Source organism: Phycodurus eques, chromosome 15 (genome assembly GCF_024500275.1).
Source record: "Phycodurus eques isolate BA_2022a chromosome 15, UOR_Pequ_1.1, whole genome shotgun sequence".
Lineage (NCBI taxonomy): Eukaryota > Metazoa > Chordata > Actinopteri > Syngnathiformes > Syngnathidae > Phycodurus > Phycodurus eques.
The window spans coordinates 6688935-6707307 of NC_084539.1; the positions used below are offsets into that span (position 1 = coordinate 6688935).

General features: G+C 40.5%; 1 protein-coding gene across 3 annotated transcripts; it reads right to left on the reverse strand.

Annotated features, from left to right (window-relative positions):
* Window positions 1-1232: 1232 nt before the first annotated feature.
* On the reverse strand, window positions 1233-13237 carry zgc:92275 (cholesterol 7-desaturase nvd). 3 transcript variants are annotated; one of them, XM_061699148.1, is made up of 7 exons: window positions 12800-13237; window positions 7174-7362; window positions 6768-6940; window positions 4419-4544; window positions 4035-4154; window positions 3447-3623; window positions 1233-2103 (listed from the first exon to the last, which is right to left on the reverse strand). In XM_061699148.1, exons 1-7 carry the CDS (start codon window positions 13203-13205, stop codon window positions 1942-1944), a joined length of 1353 nt encoding a protein of 450 aa, XP_061555132.1. In that variant the 5' UTR covers window positions 13206-13237; the 3' UTR covers window positions 1233-1941. The 3 variants fall into 3 exon arrangements, with proteins under 3 accessions (XP_061555132.1, XP_061555131.1, XP_061555133.1); XM_061699147.1 differs by having other exon boundaries at window positions 6768-6946; XM_061699149.1 differs by lacking the exons at window positions 3447-3623; window positions 4035-4154 and having other exon boundaries at window positions 6768-6946.
* Window positions 13238-18373: the final 5136 nt, after the last annotated feature.

Sequence of the window (18373 nt, forward strand, 5' to 3'; positions counted from 1 at the left end):
GGAGCCGCACGGCAACGAGACTGACTCGAACCTGCCGTGTTTGATTGAGAACTTGCCCGGCTGTTCATTTCGGATACAGAAGATGAGGACCTTGATGGATTTGTGGTTGAGGATTGATAAAAAAAAATAACGTGAGTACATTGTTAAATACTTCAATAAAGTACAACCGAACTCAGTTTTGCACCCGCTGCCTTTTTAAAAACATTGTTTTAGCGTGCATGCATGCTACCGTATGTTTTAAGCTATCGTATGTTCTACCATGCCTGCGCCCAATAATACGGTGCGCCTTATGTCTGTGTTAAATACAGAAATGGACCCCGTAACTGAGACTGCGCCTTTTAATACGGTGCGCCTAATGGTTATGAAATTACTATATATATATATATATATATATATATATATATATATATATATATATATATATATGACCATATCTTTTGACCTACACCTACAAACATACAGGACATAGATTCTTTATTTTTGTAAGGAAGTGCTGTGTGGCAGTTAGCTAGAAGCTCTCAGCATCTCAGAGCAGAGAGCAGCTTACTGCAAATGGTAATTTCTCACTTAATTTTCCATATTCGATATTTAAATAACATATTAAAATATATTAACTGACATATACTGTACCAGACAATAAAAGAGTGAATTTATTACTAAGCAATCTGATCTACAACCTCGGCTAAAACATTGTTATTTACTTGTTACTTGTCCGCTGACCTGTATAAACTAACTTGAATATTAATCAAGTGAAAAGCTAGAGTCCAGTCCAGCCTATTGAGACATTTCTGTAATTGAAATAAGTCTAAATGTTATATTCAGGATGTTCATCCATAATTTCTTCATCTGCGCAACACACATTTCTTTGACCAGAGGTGCCATGCGTCAGACACACTCCAGTGTGTTCTTCAGGATTTCCCAGTGGAATGTGAATTGAGGGCCAGCCTGGATTGAATAACTGGTCTAATGCATCTTCAGTGTCATCCAGGGTAGTAAAAACCTATGTATGTTGTTGTTAGTCTAGTCACACTGTAATATAACATATTAACACATTTATAACATACACTTTCGTTCCTCCGGTAGATCAGAATTTGACATCGCTAGCAAGTAATTCTTGCAAGTTTTGGTGGTTTCCCGACGTATTACAGAAAGTGTGAAGGTTCATAGCCACCATCCTCGGCGCCATTATGTGATGTTTTCAAGAACCAGTCTTTCATTGTTGTTTTTGTACTCACTTTATTTAGTAGCTAGCACACATAGGAAATATGGCATCAATCATTGTATTTGTACTTGTGAAATACCTCTACTTTCTTCTTTGTCTCTTTCTTTTTCATCTTTTACATCATGTCCCAAGTGTTCAGACTGAGACCCCACACGAATCCTGGGACCTAATTACTGTAATGTAAGCAATTTAACAGCATACAATACATACACATAGCATTAGCTTAAATTAATTGCATAATAACTGGGCACTGTGATTACTATAAAAGGATATTTTTCAACTTCTATGTAGAAATGACGTTCATAAATATGAATTTACACAAATATTGCTAACTTAGGTGGCATGGTGGACGACTGGTTAGCACATCTGCCTCACAGTTCTGAGGACCCGGGTTTAAAACCGGCCTCGGCATTTGCATGTTCTCCCCCTGCGTGGGTTTTCTCCATGGACTCGTTTCCTCCCACGTTCCCAAAACATGCGTGGTAGGTTCATCGAAGACCCTACATTTTTTTATAGCTGTGAATGTGAGTGGGAATCATTGTTTATCTATATGTGCCCTGCAATTGGCTGGCGACCAGTTCAGAGTGTACCCTGCCTCTCACCCAGCGTCAGCTGGGATAAGCTCCAGCACACCCGCGACCCTAGTGAGGATAAATGGTATGGAAAATGGATGGACTGCTAACTTGAAAGCAAATGTTTATGAACTGACGAAAGGCAGGTCAAAAGTCCAAAGTGTTACGCTGGTATTGGAGTCGAGGACTGTTCTCACTGTAAAACTGACTGTACCAGCGTCTGTGTTTCTGGATGGCAGAATCTTCCTTCACGAGGAGAGGCTTAGAGATGTACTTTTTATTGTTCCAGATCATCACATCCCGCTCAAACTAGACAAAAACAGACAAATGGAATACATATTACTGGAATCTGTAATGTTTGTTCCCAGCACATCCAAAATATATTAAGTATACTTTCTCCCAGGTCTCGTCTGACAGCTGAATACTTTTCTTTTTTTACAAAAATAAATGTATACAAAAAGCTTGATGCAATATTACAAGCCAGACCAGAGCAAAGTACGGCCATGGGCCACATCCGGCCCGTCCACAATCTCTGACCGGCCCTCGCAGTGACCGTGAAGTCAAAATATAATGTCTGTAAAAACATATTATTTTGAAAGTAGTGCTTTTATTTTGATGTCCGCATGTGTGGACAGTATGTCAACAAGAATTATGACTTTTGTCTGCAGCATTGTCAATTGGCGAATTTTTTTCTATATTTAGTGAAGTCTCTGACCGCTCTAGCAATACAACAACAACAAAAATACAGAAAGCAATAAACAAAAATAAATAATAAACCCGTGGCTACGTCGCACACCCCACCCCTAAACCCTGGATCGCTTCACACTGTATGCAGGACACAAAGGTTTAAGTGTAGTCAAAGAAATTTCTACACAAAAAAAATAAACATGGGTAACAATGTCTCTAGAGACCCCTTAATCTTAACTGTTATATTGTCTGTCTACATGTGTTGCTGTCCCATAGTTTGTGTTCAAATAGCTGTGTCTTAAAGTTAACACAGCCACATAAATGCTAATCATTACCTGATGTGTTATCTTAACATTAGCCTTAAGCTAGTGGAGTAAAGGCTATGTGGTTGTTTTATATACATAAATTGTAATTCTCTTTTTTTTTTTGCTAGTAATCTTAAACTGAAAGTGGCAATAAACAACTTGAATCCTCTTTTTTTGTTGTTGAGAATATTAACATACTAATTTGAACACTGCCACCATACAGGGCTTGTATCTCAAGTTTGCGGTCGCAAAGCAAAAACTATCTAAAAAAAATTGTTGGAACAACAGATTGTATCCTGAAAAACCCGTAAATCAGGTCATTCATGTCTCAAGGCACCACTGTAATGTCTTCTCAGTAAAGTTCTACATCAAATTTTGAATCGCTGAGTAATATTTACACAACTAGCACAAAGAAATCATTATGACTGATATTAGGCGCAAACAGAGTGTAATACTTTTAAAATACTTTTAGTACTTTTAAAACATCTGAAAATGATCAGAAATCTGACTGAAAAGGTTATAAAATATACAATCTAATTCGAATTCAAATTAGATACATCCGTTCGACGGGTACTAGGCGTTGTTCAGTCTTGTGTCCTGTGTTCAACAGTTATGGCAAGGAAAATATGTACTGTGTGTCAGTGTGCAAGTAGGCTTTACCTGAATAGATTCTCCTTTCAAGAGGAATTTGGGCACCAGGGCTGGAATATTTGACTGATAGAAGATTGTATGTGAGACACATTGCAAAAGAGGCTCCACTGGTGTCACACATTGCATGATCACTCCCCTGCCTAAGAAACTGTGGTCAAACTTCAGAAACACCACTCCTGGTCCTACCTGAAACTCATGAAATGTTTTCTTTTAATGTCGTATGCATCTTCTTCAGTGAATTGAGTAGTTACATTCAAATGTAGATTTCTGTCTAGAAGTTTGGGGTTTTTTTCTTTTTTTTTTTGCATAGTATAAATATGACAGCTTTCCTTTTTACAAAGAACCCTGCGAAGACAGGATATTGTCGTATTGCCGCAACTTTGTGTGGTTTCATAAAGCAAGCCTGGAACATTTGTGCCAGGGTCAGTATAAAATACATAACATATTTCAGCTCATATGGTGTCACAAAGGCTATGAGTGACACTACGACACTATTATCAAAATTACAAGACGGCATTCTATGAAAACGAATTTTCAAGTTATTGGTTCAATGAAGAGTTACATCCTATACTGTATATGCTTTTGACTTTCTTGTACCTGTCTAGCAACAATGTGTAGATCCAACACAGGCCAATGGCGTCCAAACAGATAAAGGGAATGTTTCACCAGCATTTGAGAACAATGATTGTTGGGAAAGGACTCTGGTGCCCACTGAGCCTTGAATTAAAAACACACACACACATATAGAACTGAGAGAAATAAATAATTTTCTCAAAAGAGTTTTTTCCCCACACAATTTAAAAGAGTTCCAAGCTGTCTTAACATGTTTGTGATATGCCTCACATTATGCAATTAAGAAACCTGAGAAGAGGAAATGGCACCCGCACCTCCAGAATCAGGCTCATATATCCTAAGAATGCTGGGAATGCTAACATGGTAGCTGTGAACATGCAAAAATGTATTAGCCGAAAATCAACATACTTTCCAACCATGTCGGACAAACTGCCAAGTTGTGTTGTTTGTGTAGCGTAGATCGACTCCACTGACAATGCCTGGCGTGTGCAAGTGAGTCAGGTGAGACAGGTCTGCTGCATTTTCAGGGATCTCCTGCAAAGTGACATCGGCGGCTTAATGCAACACTGCATTATGCATCATCAGTGTGTTAGGCGAACATGTGCAATAAAACTGAAAACACCGTTTAATTTTTCTTTTTTCTATCTAATTTAGCAAAATGATCTAAATGAGAACATTTACACCACAGAGTTAGATAAATAAATATGTATTAATGTAAAATATGGAGTCAGTCAACTCTTTGCAGACCGCTTCCACCCTTCAAGTTTCAAATACAATGTATATCTTGAATTCATCTTAAAAGGAGAATCCTTCCTCAGGTAAATCCTTCGAGCCTTCTCTTAGCAGAGGGGGAGGTTTGAGGCATCAGCTGTTGTCTGCCTTTAACCAGGGCCGCCCCTGACCAAATTGGGGCCCTAAGCAAAATGTTTGTTATGTTATAGTAGTAGCAGAATATTGTGTACCATCAGATTTCATCTTTTATGTGTTGTCATGTAAACGTAATCTGCTCAAATCCTTCAGAATCCTAAATGCTGAGATCATCCAGGTCACACCCACAAACACACCCACCGTTGAAATGGTCTAACCAATCAGATTTTAGATTCAGATGATTCTGATTCAAGTCACTCACATTATAAACCCATGTGCCAATTAACTTCACAAACTCGTTTTTAACTGCACATGTGCACATTTGCACATGAAATTACTTAACAAACAATATAAGATATGATTGCTTCACACAAAGTCTCACTCTCTTACTGCATATTAACTGGAGGCGTGCCCGCCACGCTGATCTTTGTTCTTTCGCACAGCTACGTGCATGTTACATCACACCACTCACAGCACTTCCGGTTCGACATTACTTGTCAAAATAAAAGCACGAATTTCAATTAATGGTCGTCAGTCCTGAGGTGGTGTGTCTGTGGAAGGGGGGGAAGGGGGGGGGGGGGGTGGTCATTATATGATATGATGATATGAAATAGTCATTCAAGTCATACTGGAGACAGAGATTCCTATCAAAGTACCAAGTTTTATTCCAACAATATACCCACATTCAAGTGAAGCATGAGGGTTTTTTTTGCCTTTTTTCCCCTCTTACTTGTTCCCGACTCTTGTCTTTTGGCTAACATGTCAACTCACCTTTGCTCTGCAGTCTGCAAATGCCGGCCCTAACGAGCTCTTTTGCCACAAGACAAGTCTGATTGCTATGCAGGACGGTCGTTTTTCACGAACCACACTGGGCAACAACAACACCCAATTATGTACCACCCCCAGAGAACACACCCACCCTGGCATAAATAGAGGGACTCCACACCTAAACTTTAGAACTAAAGAAGCCTTCTGGATTAAAGGTGACATTTCTTCAACAAACAAGGACAGTCTGGTTGCATTGATTCAACCTTTGCAGATTGCCATGACCTGAACGACTGAGAATCTACACATACATATTTCAAGTGTCTTTAATGCGCGATTTGAAAGCCATGCAGGTTGCCATCCTCTTGACCCTCAAAAATGTTTCTTACTTTTAAAATAAAAAAAGAAGGCAAACTGTCTCAATTCAAATGAAGATTTCCACAAAGTCAATTCGAGTCTCTTGACTACCAAGTCAAAGTCAAACCTTGCTGAAGTATTTGGCAAGCAAGTCGCAAGTCATAAAACAGGCAACTGGAGTGAAATCGAGTCAAGTCTTTTGACTTGACTGCTCCCATCTCTGGTTTCCACCTCCATGCATGACTGTGGGTATGGTGTTCCTTGGGTCATACTAGGATTCTTTCATACTCCAAGCATGGAGGGTCTAGTTGATACCGAAGAGCTTGACTTTGGTGTCATCTTCTGATCACAGAACTTCATCCCAAACATTCACTGAGTCAGATTTCAATTCGTTATGGAGCTGTGTGTTATCAACTGTCCTCTTGGTGACTGAGGTCCCAATTGCCTTCAGATCATTTACTGTTAAATTACTGTTGTGTTCTTTACTTTTCTCATGATCATTCTCACTCCACGAGGTAAGATCTCGAGCACCAGACTGAGGGCAATTGATGATCTCATGGTTTCTTTCACTTTCGAATAAGGGTGTCACCTTCTCAGCAAGCCTGTAGCCAATGGCTTTGAAACCCATTCCAGTCTTGTGAATGTTAACTTTGTCCTTGACATCTTTTGAGGGACAAAGATTGGTCGGTAAGCAACTGATCCCTAAATCAAGTGTGCTCGTCGTGTATGTCATGATGGTGGGGGGGGTTTAACATCACAAGCACATACCTCAATATGAGCGCTGACAAAATGTTCTGTTCTTCCACGATAGACCCACTCGCCCCTGGTAATCTCATCCTGCTCTGGGACAATCCACTGAGGATCTTCTCCATCACAGTGAAACCAAACCAGGATCTGACTGTTAACTTCACAGCTGGGCCAGACGTCCACCTTTGCAAAATCTGGCACTTGAAGATAGCATAGATTAAATGCAGTACTATCACACACCAAAGACCTTCCATACTTGTTGGAAATCTCTCCAATGGTAGCACCTGAGTATCTTATTCAATGACACAGAATGGAAAAGTAACATGCGCAAGCATTTTTATGTTACTGCTTGAGTGACATTATATTTGTTATATTATTTTTTTAATTATGAAAGTGATTATGCACAAGCAACTGATTTGGATCATACCTTTTTCAGCATATGGTATTCTCTCACATTTGCCATCGTTCCCCCGAAACTGCCATCCATGGAACGGGCACTCAATACAGTTTCCCACCACACGTCCTCCCACAGCCAGGTTGGCACCCAAGTGTGGGCAGTAGGCATCTAACACATAGGCCTTCTCATCCTCACCTCGAAACACTACTAACTTTACACCTAAGAGAAGCAGATTTTGTTGTCTAAATAACTTTGTTTCACAGGAGCCATTTTGATATAGCAAGAAAGTACATATTAGAGCAGTTGATGTTAACAAATACATTAATTTGAGTTTTATAGGGGCAGCTTCCTCCAAATTTACGTTGTCATACAGTTATTTGTTCCAATGTTTTTACCTTTTGTTACAAAATTAGATCAACATTCTTGTGAATGGTTCTGTGGCACATTCCAATGCATGCTAATTAAGTATAACCCAATCATCAGGTCCTGGTGTACAAAAAGGTTACAGGTTAATGGGGGAGTGTCACACTAAATACTTAACACATCCACTGCCATTGACGGCTTTAGAAGTCAAATATCCATGTTAACTGGGAAGGCTGGCAGTGAATGAGTTAAGTGTGAATAGTTGTCTGCCTAAAGTGCCCTGTGATCGATTCTGAATTCTCTCGTGTTGGTGGTAGTGTGGCAATTAAAGGCCAGTTCATACGTTACGTGTCTGCAAGGTGCACGTTGGTCCATGTGACGTAAATATCGTCATCTGCCCCTGTGTACAAGGGTCCGCGTGGACCCCGCAGGAGTCAACTGAGCGCAGCCCAGTTTTTTTGACTGCATGGACTGCAAATGCGTACTGATGATGCTTCTCCCCGTCGATGTCCTCATTTCTTGCACCAATGTGCTGAAGTCTCCATCCCTTCTCCTATTCAAGTTCAGTGGTTGCACATTGTATCTTTGTTTTACTTTTTCCTTCTTTTCAGCCAAATACAAAAGACATGGGAGGTGTTTCTTTTCATTACTGTTTTTCCCTACAGTATTTTCTGTATTCCTCAAGGAATTATGATCCCCATCCATTTTCTATGCCGCTTATCCTCATCCATCTATATTCTATACCGTCTATCCTATAGGATGAGCTGGAGCCCCCAGTAGGTATATAGTATGTGAAAACAACATCGGTTTGGCTAAGGACCCCCGAAAATGGCACCTACGAAGAGACACGCTTACGAAGCACAGTTTAAACTGCAAGATATCAGTTACGCGGAGGAACATGGGAATCGAGCAGCGAAAGAATTCAAGATCAACAAATCCATGGTTTGCAAGTGGAGGAAGCAGGAAAACGCCAGCATCATTGCTGAACAGCCCTCCGGCAACGAGACTGACTCTGACAATGACGAGAGGGAACCCGGCATGTTTGATGGAGAACTTGCCCAGCTGTTCATTTCGGATACAGAAGATGAGGACTTTGATGGATTTGTGGATAAGGATTGATCAAAAAATTACGTGAGTACATTGTCAAATACTTCAATAAAGTACAACCGAACTCACTGTTTACATTGTTAAATACGTCAATAAAGTACAACCGAACACAGTTTTCCTCCTGCTGGCTTTTTAAAAACATACGCTACATGCATGCTAGCGTATGTTTTAGCGTGCATGCATGCTACCGTATATTTTAAGCTATCCATCCATTTTCCATTTTCAACACCGCTTATCCTGGTTAGGGTCGCGGGACGCTGGAGCCTATCCCAGCTGACTTCGGGCGAAAGGCGGACTACACCCTGAACTGGTCGCCAGTCAGTCGCAGGACACATAGACACGGACAACCATTCGCACTCACATTCACACCGTCACTGAGTGGGAACTGAACCCATGCTGCCTGCACCAAAGTCAGGCGAGTGTACCACTACAACATCAGTGACTCTGTTTTAAGCTAACGTATGTTTTATTATTTGGGATCTATTTATTAATTTTCCTTGACCATTTTGGTCAGTTAATTAAATCGGTGATTTCAACTCAACAATAAATCAATCATCATGAGCTCCTGCGGTATTAACATTTGTGACGACACAAGATAAACACAATGCTATCACAAATGGTTAGAGCTGGACTGAAGAGTTGTGTGATTAAGGGAGTCATGTTTCACTGACTACAACAATCCTGCACAATATAAGTGTACATGTGAGAAGGTGTCAACAATGAGTCATTGTTAGACAAGACAATGTCTCTAAGTATCCAAATTTCCCAACAAACCAATGAACATGAACTTGCAAGCTGCTTTTAGTAATCTTTAATTAAGAGTGTACAGTACTGAATACATGCTAAACATGTTTGGGCCTGAATAACACTGAATCTTGATTTGCATTCTCACAGAATAATGAAATAAAAGCAAAATAAAAGGCAAATTTCTGTTCTAGGTCTCGTCAGACTCATACAAACACACAGACACACACACGCACACGCACACACACACATGCATACATAGTGCAAAATTGAAAAGATGAACTGTCCACAATGTGGTCTGACTGGTTGCAAGCAATTAAAAATAATTCTCTTCAAACTATCTTCTTAAAAGACAATTACAAGACTTTAATTACTCCTAATTGTTTTGGGAAAGGTCATCAATGTGGTCTGACTGGTTGCAAGCAATTATGTATGCAGATTTTTGGGTACTACAGTAAGTGAATATTTCTGTTTTACTGAAGTTGCTTTGTTAATCTCGGGCAGTGGTCTGCAACCCAGGGCTCCAGAGCCACATGTGGCTCTTTAATCCTTTCTGCTGTGGTTCCATGTGACTTTGTAAAATAAATGAATATTAAATTTCAATTAATTGTTATTTTAGTTCATTCATTTTTCAAATGTAATTCTAAATTTGGGGATAATGGTGCTCTTGTAACATGACAATAAAATGTTTTTTTTTTTAATCAATCCTTATCCACAACCACCGATGTGCGACACCTGGTGCCAAGATTTATTGAGCTATTTGATCCTCGGTAGGTAAACCATGGATAAATGGAAGAAAACTAAAGTTATATGCTGCGTGATCTCTATTAAAAACAGACATCATTCACACCTCGCAGATGACAGTTGACCATCGTTTGTGAAAATAAAGGCGACATCTACAGCCCTGATGTGCTGACGCTGTATGCTTTTATGTGGTAAAATTATGACAGAACACAGAAGCAGACGGCCATTTTGGTTTGCATTTTGGGTTCGCTGCAGGTGGATCATTTCAGTTTGGTTTTATTGTATAAATATGAGGAGGACTCAAATAGACTGACTAATTTATTAGAAAGTAGGCTTCAACCAAGCATCTTTTTTTTCAACTGATTTTGTTACCTGCACAAATAAAATATTGTGTTCTCTGTAGCAGTTCATTGATTTCATAAATGTAACAAACTATTGTTTGTTTTTATACTTACAGGTAAAAACAAAAAATAAATGATATATGCAGTGTTGTGGCTCCCGGTGTGTTGTTGTTTTTTTGCCTGTGGGAGACGGTCCAAATGGCTCTTTAAGTATTTAAGGGTGGGAACCCCTGATCTGATCTGATCTTAAGGCAGGGCTCTAGACTTTTTGAACTGGGTGCACTGGTGCCACCAACTTTTGAGTGGGTGCATAATATATAGGTCCAAACGCATCGCATTCAACGCCACAGTTTTACAGGTTCAATCTTAACATAAATGAATAAACATAGCTGCCTGGGTTTTTTTTAGGCAATATTGACTAGCAAATGATTAAGTCGCAATCTTTTATGTTCGTTATTTGAAGCAAAATTCCACGAGACAGGAAACTTATTGAAAAGTGTTGGTGCTTAAAGTGCTTAAAGCATTGGTCAGGACTTTCAGATAAATCAGGCCTTAACATTTTTCATAAAGAAGTTGTCAATCGTTCTTGTCATGTGATCATCCATGGCTATTTCCACACTAAATATGATGGGCATAATAGGCCACTCACCTAGGTCACGATAACCCATTTTTAGGACTGTATATTTTAATAGCAACAATAAAAGAGGCTGTTGTTTTTATGCTGCTGATATAATGATATAAGAGCATATGTAAATCCTTTTTAAGAGCGATTAACTTTTAATTCTCAAGAATATTTACCATTGGCATTGAAATGCCGAAAAATAAATAACATATCTTGGATAAATAAAAAAGATTCAGACTGTTCACAAAAATTGCACTTGAATATTAAACATTTGACACAGAAATATAGAGAGTTATTAATACCTCCATCCATCCATTTTCTGAGCCGCTTCTCCTCACTAGGGTCGCAGGCGTGCTGGAGCCTATCCCAGCTGTCATCGGGCAGGAGGCGGGGTACACCCTGAACCGGTTGCCAGCCAATCGCAGGGCACATACAAACAGACAACCAGTCGCACTCACAGTCACACCTATGGGCAATTTAGAGTTTCCAATTAATGCATGTTTTTGAGACGTGGGAGGAAACCAGAGTGCCCGGAGAAAACCCACACAGGTACGGGGGAGAACATGCAAACTCCACACAGGCGGGGCCGGGGATTGAACCCTGGTCCTCAGAACTGTGAGGCTGACGCTCTAACCAGTCGTCCACCGTGCCGCAGTTAATAATACCTTAAGAGGCAATATACTGCCCTAACACCCAAACCCCTAACGCTAACCTAACCCCCTAACAGTAACCCTTTTTCAAGAGGCACACTGTTGAGAAATTAGGACGCACAAGGGACCAAATTAGCTGGACTCTTGAGCCCTGCCTTAAGGGTTATATATGTCTTGTCACCAGATTTAATCGGCTCCAATTTCCTGGATCAGGACAAAAGACAATTTTTGTCTACTCCAGTGATTCTTCTTCTAGTGGTACGTGAAAGAATACATACAAGTACATTTCTGGTGTATTTAACTTTTTAGTATAATACATTTGCATTGAAAGCTAGAATCCACAACTTAAAAAATAATAATAATAATTTTAAAAAATCATCTTCACCAAAGCCACTACTAGAGGAGATGACATGAGGATTAAGCCAATCTGCTCCTCTAACATCTTGCTATATTCGTCAGTATCTTATTTTTTATATTTAGTGACCGCCCTATTCATTTGACCCGGTTGGTGGCGCACTGCAGATGATGGCAATAAAATGACGCATCTTCTTCAAAACATAGTAAAAATGTTGTAGAATCACATTGCGTTGCCTTACGTCATATTGAAGCGGCAGCTCTGTTCTTTTGTTGTCATGGAGAATTCAAACTAGGGGGCGCCAAAAGTTATATACTATAGCGTTAATCTGTTAAAGGTGTTTGTTTTTAAACTTTTAGTAAGGTACAGATATTATTTAACTTTCATGTGCAATAAATTTTAATTGGATCATTATTTAAGTATATTATCCTATATTTAAGCACGGTGTTAATAAACGGTGCATAATGTTACTGTGGCTTTCCGTAACATTAGATATATCTTTAGGACTAAAACCTCACTCTCGTTTTTGATGAAATACTTGGGCCAACGACACTTCTGTATTTATTGGTGTTCATTAAGGTGGTACTTTGAGAAGTAAGTGTTTTTTTTTTGTTTTTTTTTTTTACGTGGTACTTTTAGAACCACAGCTCCATCACACCAATCTAAGGATCTAAGACATTAGGAAGTGCTCGCTTACATTATGGTAGAATTTGAATCCAGAATTACGTACCAACCATGGTGACATCTCTGACTTCTCCTCCCTCCAGCATATGAGAATCCAGAACTCGGTACCAGCCGTTTGGGTAGACTGGTGGCAGGTCTCCGGTTGTCCTGCGGCGGCGCACATCGTTGGCAGTGCGCGCCTTGGAGCGGCCGTCCTCCCTGATGTATCCCACATCCTCCAGTGTCTTAAGCAGCTCCATTGGGCTGAAGAACAGTTTGTACGTGGAGACCAAAAGGAGGGAAACACATGCTATGATGCACACATCAGCGCCTTGGATCATCACATCCCTCCAAGTGGAGTAGTCGGTGCCCACTTGTGGGCCCTGGGGTTGTCCGGTTTGCATGAAGAGAAGGGCACATACTACCAGGCTGGCCGAGGCGGCTACCCTCTTAACATAATGATTCTGACTCATGGTACTGGCTGGCTGCTTTCTGATTCTCAGACGACACACTTCGGGTGAGAGCAGGTAGCAGCAGGAGGAATGCAAAGTAGTTTTTTTTTTGTTTTTTTAACACGCCCTCAGTCTGTAAACACACCTTATGAAGACTTTCCACCATGGAAGTTAATGGACCAATTTATGGCTGGTGGAGTCTTCTCCAGGGGGGCTGTGTGTGTGTGCGCGTGTGTGTGTGTGTGCCCAATTCCAATGAAGTTGGGACATTGTGTTAAACATAAATAAAAACAAAATACAATGATTAGCAAATCAGGTTCAACCTATATTGAATTGAATGCACTACAAAGACAAGATAGTTAACGTTCAAACTGATAAACATTTTTTTTTTTAGCAAATAATCATTAACTTAGAATTTTATGGCTGCTATTGTAAGGCTGGTGTCTAATTTTTTATTTGCAGTTTTGTTTGACAATGTTCTTTGTTGTTTGCAATTTTAAAAAGTTTTGTGTGATTCTTTTTGCCACAAATCTGATTCCATAGATAGGCTGTGACATGGCCTTACTCCACCCACAAGAACACAAAGAGAGGCTCTTGCCATTTTTACTTCATGTGTGAACTGCAGATTAAGTAGACTGCTGTTGCTAGCTTGGAGCCTTAGCAAACCAAACATGCCTGATGTGTAAAATTTAAACATCAACATTAGCCGGGTGCTTGCGTTGAAAAATTATGCTGTATGCTTGTCTAATTGTGGTTCAATAGATCAAGATTTGACCCTATTCTTCGCGGGTGGTGGGGGTGGGGACTTGTTGGAGAGTCCCGATGCAAGTCAAACATTCCATATTGGCTGCTAATCCCTTTGTGTCATGGGTGTGTGTTCCAGGTTTTGTCCCCCCCCCCCCCCCCTGTTTCTCACACACCTGCCCCTGTGAGCATCGTCATCACCTGTGCCTCGTTCACCCTAATTACCTATTGTATTTAACCTCGTGTCTCATTCCTTCTCGTTGCCAGCTCGTTGTACCTTGTCGTCGCGTTCCAGCATTCCTTGTTTCCACGTCACAGACTCACAGTAAGATTTGACCCTGTACGGATTATCGACCTTGCCTCTTTGCCTCATGTTTTTGGATACTGTTGCCTTTCTTGGATTGCCTACCTGTGTACCGACCTATGCCCGTCTATTAAACCTCTCTTTTTGGAAACTGTCCATTTGTTTTGGAGTCGTGCATTTTTGGGTCCTATCCTCTGTTCCGTTCATGACACTTTGTTGTGAATGCAATGTTAGCAGGGTGATGCCTGGTAACAACCAGTGTAACCACTAACCACAACATTAAAATACTTTGAGTACTAGGTAAACACTCACAGGCCAGACAATAAAGTGCACTTGTGCAACTTCATTAGAAAAGTGCTCGAGGACTCTGCATTTATTTTTTTTTTGCACAATTGTCAAAAAACAAATAAATAATGTACCGGCATTACCAGATAACTAGCAACCCTTTCCTGCTCAGTGGCTTTTTTTTTTTTTTTTTTTTTTTTTTTGTCAATGTCTTTATGTCTCAAAGTGTTCTGTAAATTGACTGTCTGCTGTCGTACTAGAGCGGCTCCAACTACCGGAGACAAATTCCTGTTTTGGACATACTTGGCAAATAAAGATGATTCTGATTCTGAAAATTTGGCCTCTAATAAGGCTCAGTTTTGATTGACACTGTCAGAGCAGTAGTATTAATGTAACAATATGTTTATTACTTTGGTTGTAATTAACAGTATGTGCGCAACTTCTTTCGAAAATTTGCCCGATTAAAAACACTCAGTTTTGATAGACACAGTCAGAGTAGTAGTATTAATGTAACAAATTGCCCATTGGTGTGAATGTGAGTGAAAATGGTGGTTTGTTTATATGTGCCCTCCAATTGGCTGGCAACTAGTTCAGGGCGTACCCCGCCTCTCGCCCAGAGTCAGCTGGGATAGGCTCAAGCACGCCCGTGACCCTAGTGATGATAAGCGGAACAGAAAATGGATGGATGGATTTATTATCTTGTGCAGAGTCGCTGGGAGCCTCTTACATCATGCACTCTGCACATTTGTATTACTCACACTGTACATATTTCACGCATTGGGCACATTGACATCTCCTCCAGGGTACCCTGGAGGGCTGGCGAGAGGCATGATGATGCGGACGCCAGGCCAGGTGCTGGCACATCTGTGCTGGTCTCCCGTCCGGTCGTTCCCCTTCTCTGCCTGGCTTGTCCTCCGGTTTTGATGCATACACCCTTCGGCGGAGGAAGGGTAGTGTCGGACAAGTGTTACTGCACTCCAGCTTGTTCCCTACCCCGCCTAGCCTTTCCCCCGCTGATTTTTAATGCACCACATACATTCACACATCCGTTGTGGAGCTGGTTGGTCTGGGTGGGGGTGATGTGATGCGGGCATAACTGCCCCCCTCGTCCGTCTTGTAAAGTAAATACAAAACTTGCATCATCATTGAAGTTTGGCTTCTCCCAAACTGGCTTCCTTAGGCTTACATTTAACACAGGTTAAAAAATAATAATACGTTACTGAGAAATTCTACTGAGACATCATGATCGTGACTTTCCACACTTTGAATTTGCCTCTTCCAATGCATTTGGTTGACTTTTACAAGATGTTGTATATTAAATAATTCAAAGTATCTTTATATATGCTTTTATTTGCATAAATCAAATGTTTTGCTTCACACAGCTCTGTTCGAAGAGAGGCTGGGAAGGGTGCTGGTCCACAACTTTACAAAATGTAACCTAATTTCCTGTTTAATGGAGGTTCCATTCGTCCTTGCATTGATGTCCAGGAACTGTATTGGTAAATTCCGGCCAGTTCACTGGAACCTTCAGGTTTCCCCTGTTTGGATCTCTGTGTAAACAATAGAAAATCCTAGCCCTAGATTCCAAGCAAACCATGGTGAGAGCCATTACCCTCATCCATCCATACATTCATTTTCTGAACCACTTATCCTCACAAGGGTCCATTTCCCTCAAATGGAGAAAACATGGAACAGTGATGATCCTTCTCAGGAGTGGCCGTCCTATCAAAATTACCCCAAAAGCATGGCAACAACTCATCCAGGAGGTCACAAATGAATCCAGAAAAACATCTAAAGAACTGCATGCCTCCCTTGGCTCAGTTAAGTTCACTGTTCATGACTCATCAATAAGGAAGAGACTGGGCAAAAATGGCTTCCATTGCAGGGTTCCAAGGTGAAAACAACTGACGACCAGAAAGAACGTAAAGGCTTGTCTTACTTTTGCAAAAAAAAGAAAAAATCTGGGTTTTCGAGAATATTCTATGGACTGACGCGATGAAAGTTGAACTTTTTGTGTGTCTCGTTACATCTGGCGTAAATGTAACACCGAATTTTCTGAAAAAGAACATCATACGAACAGTCAAACATGGTGTTAGTGTGATGCTCTGGGCCTGCTTTCACACTCAGGACCTGGACAACTTGCGTGCTGTGATTGATGGAACCATGAATTCTGCTCTTTACCACAAAATCCTAAAGGAGAATGTTCGACCATCGGTTTGTGACCTCAAGCTGAAGCGCACGAGGGTTCTGCAGCAGGACAACGATCCAGAACACACCACCAGTCAACTTCTGAATGGCTTTAAAAAAAACAACAAAGGTTTTGGAGTGGCCTATTCAAAGTCCGATTGAAATGCTGTGGCATGACCTTAAAAAGGCCATTCGTGCTTGAAAATCCTCCATTGTTGCTGAATTAAAACAATTCTGCAAGGAAGAGTGGGCAAAAATATCTCCACAGAGATGTGAAAGACTCATTGCCATTTATAGACAATGCTCTTTTTTTCCCCTTAAAAAATAAAATTACAATTTAAAAACCAAACCATGTAAACGTTTTGTCTTTACTTGGGTTACCTTTGTTTGATATGTATTGTTTGTTTGTTGAATGATCCTAAACATTAAAGTGGGGAAACTTAAAAAAACAAACACAAAAAGAAGAAGAATCTGAGTTGCGGGCCAACACTTTTTCTCAGCACTGTACACTTCATAATATCCGTTACTTGCAGGGTATGGCTGAAATCAGGCAGGAATGAGACGGTTGATTTGAATAAGCATGCAAAATGCGAGCAAAACTAATACCGTTTCAATGCAAATCAAGATTTTGAGAATAATTATCTTCAGCAGCCTACTGATAGAACCAGTCTCCCTGCCCCAGAATGCAAATGGAGGGCTATGCTTCCACTAAAAAAGTGTCACTTGACTCTCCATGAACCACAGAGTCGCTTGCGAAGTAACTTATATTCAATTAATAAATGCACCACCAAGTGGATGCACAGTCCTCCATTTTAAGCTTTTATGTCAACATTTCCAACCTGTCGTACTGTAGGTCTGCGCTCTGCTGTGTGTTACTCTAATTAAGTTTTTGTATTTCACACGGTCAAGATTGTGGAGCGTTTTGTCTCACGTGGCTTTTTCAGCATGTTGGTAAACGGCAGTCTGACGAGGAACCAGGAAGAGCTACTCTGTCCCAATGTCCACTGCAGTTCTCTTAATTGTCTCTTGGCTTGGTTTTGATCCCCATTTTGGTTAGGTATTCAGCAAAGGCAATATCCAAAGCAGCTCGGCCCTTCTCTTTGGTATAAGCACCAAGAAGCCTCTTCACATCCTCTCTATAGTGAAAATAAAGCTGTGGAAAATGTGTTTCTGCTGATTAAGAGACTAAATAAGACTAAATCTGTCCAACACAGGTGTCTCTTGGCTCTTCTTGCTGAGGGAAGTCCTTGGGTGTGAAGTGATGACCATCCATGTTGTTAACTCGTGTGTGTGTGTGCGTGTATGTGAGTGTGTGTATATATATATATATATATATATATATATATATATATATATATATATATATAATTGTATAGTTTTCCAACCTCCAAAGCCCATCGTCAATGAGGGGTGGGTGGTTGGCGGATGGAGGTTTTTGGGCATCTATTAACAACACAGGAAAATGTCTAGGGGGATGGCTGAAGATGCAATCGTTTCAATGCCCCCCCCCCCCCCCCCGAAATTGAATGCGTCCGAAGGTCTCGTCGATGAATAATAATAATACCTAAAATTAGGTGAAATTTTGTTTTAAATGTGCTTTTTTAGGCGCGCAATGGCACTTTACAATTTGATGCATTATTCATTTACTTCACAGTCACATCCTGGTGGT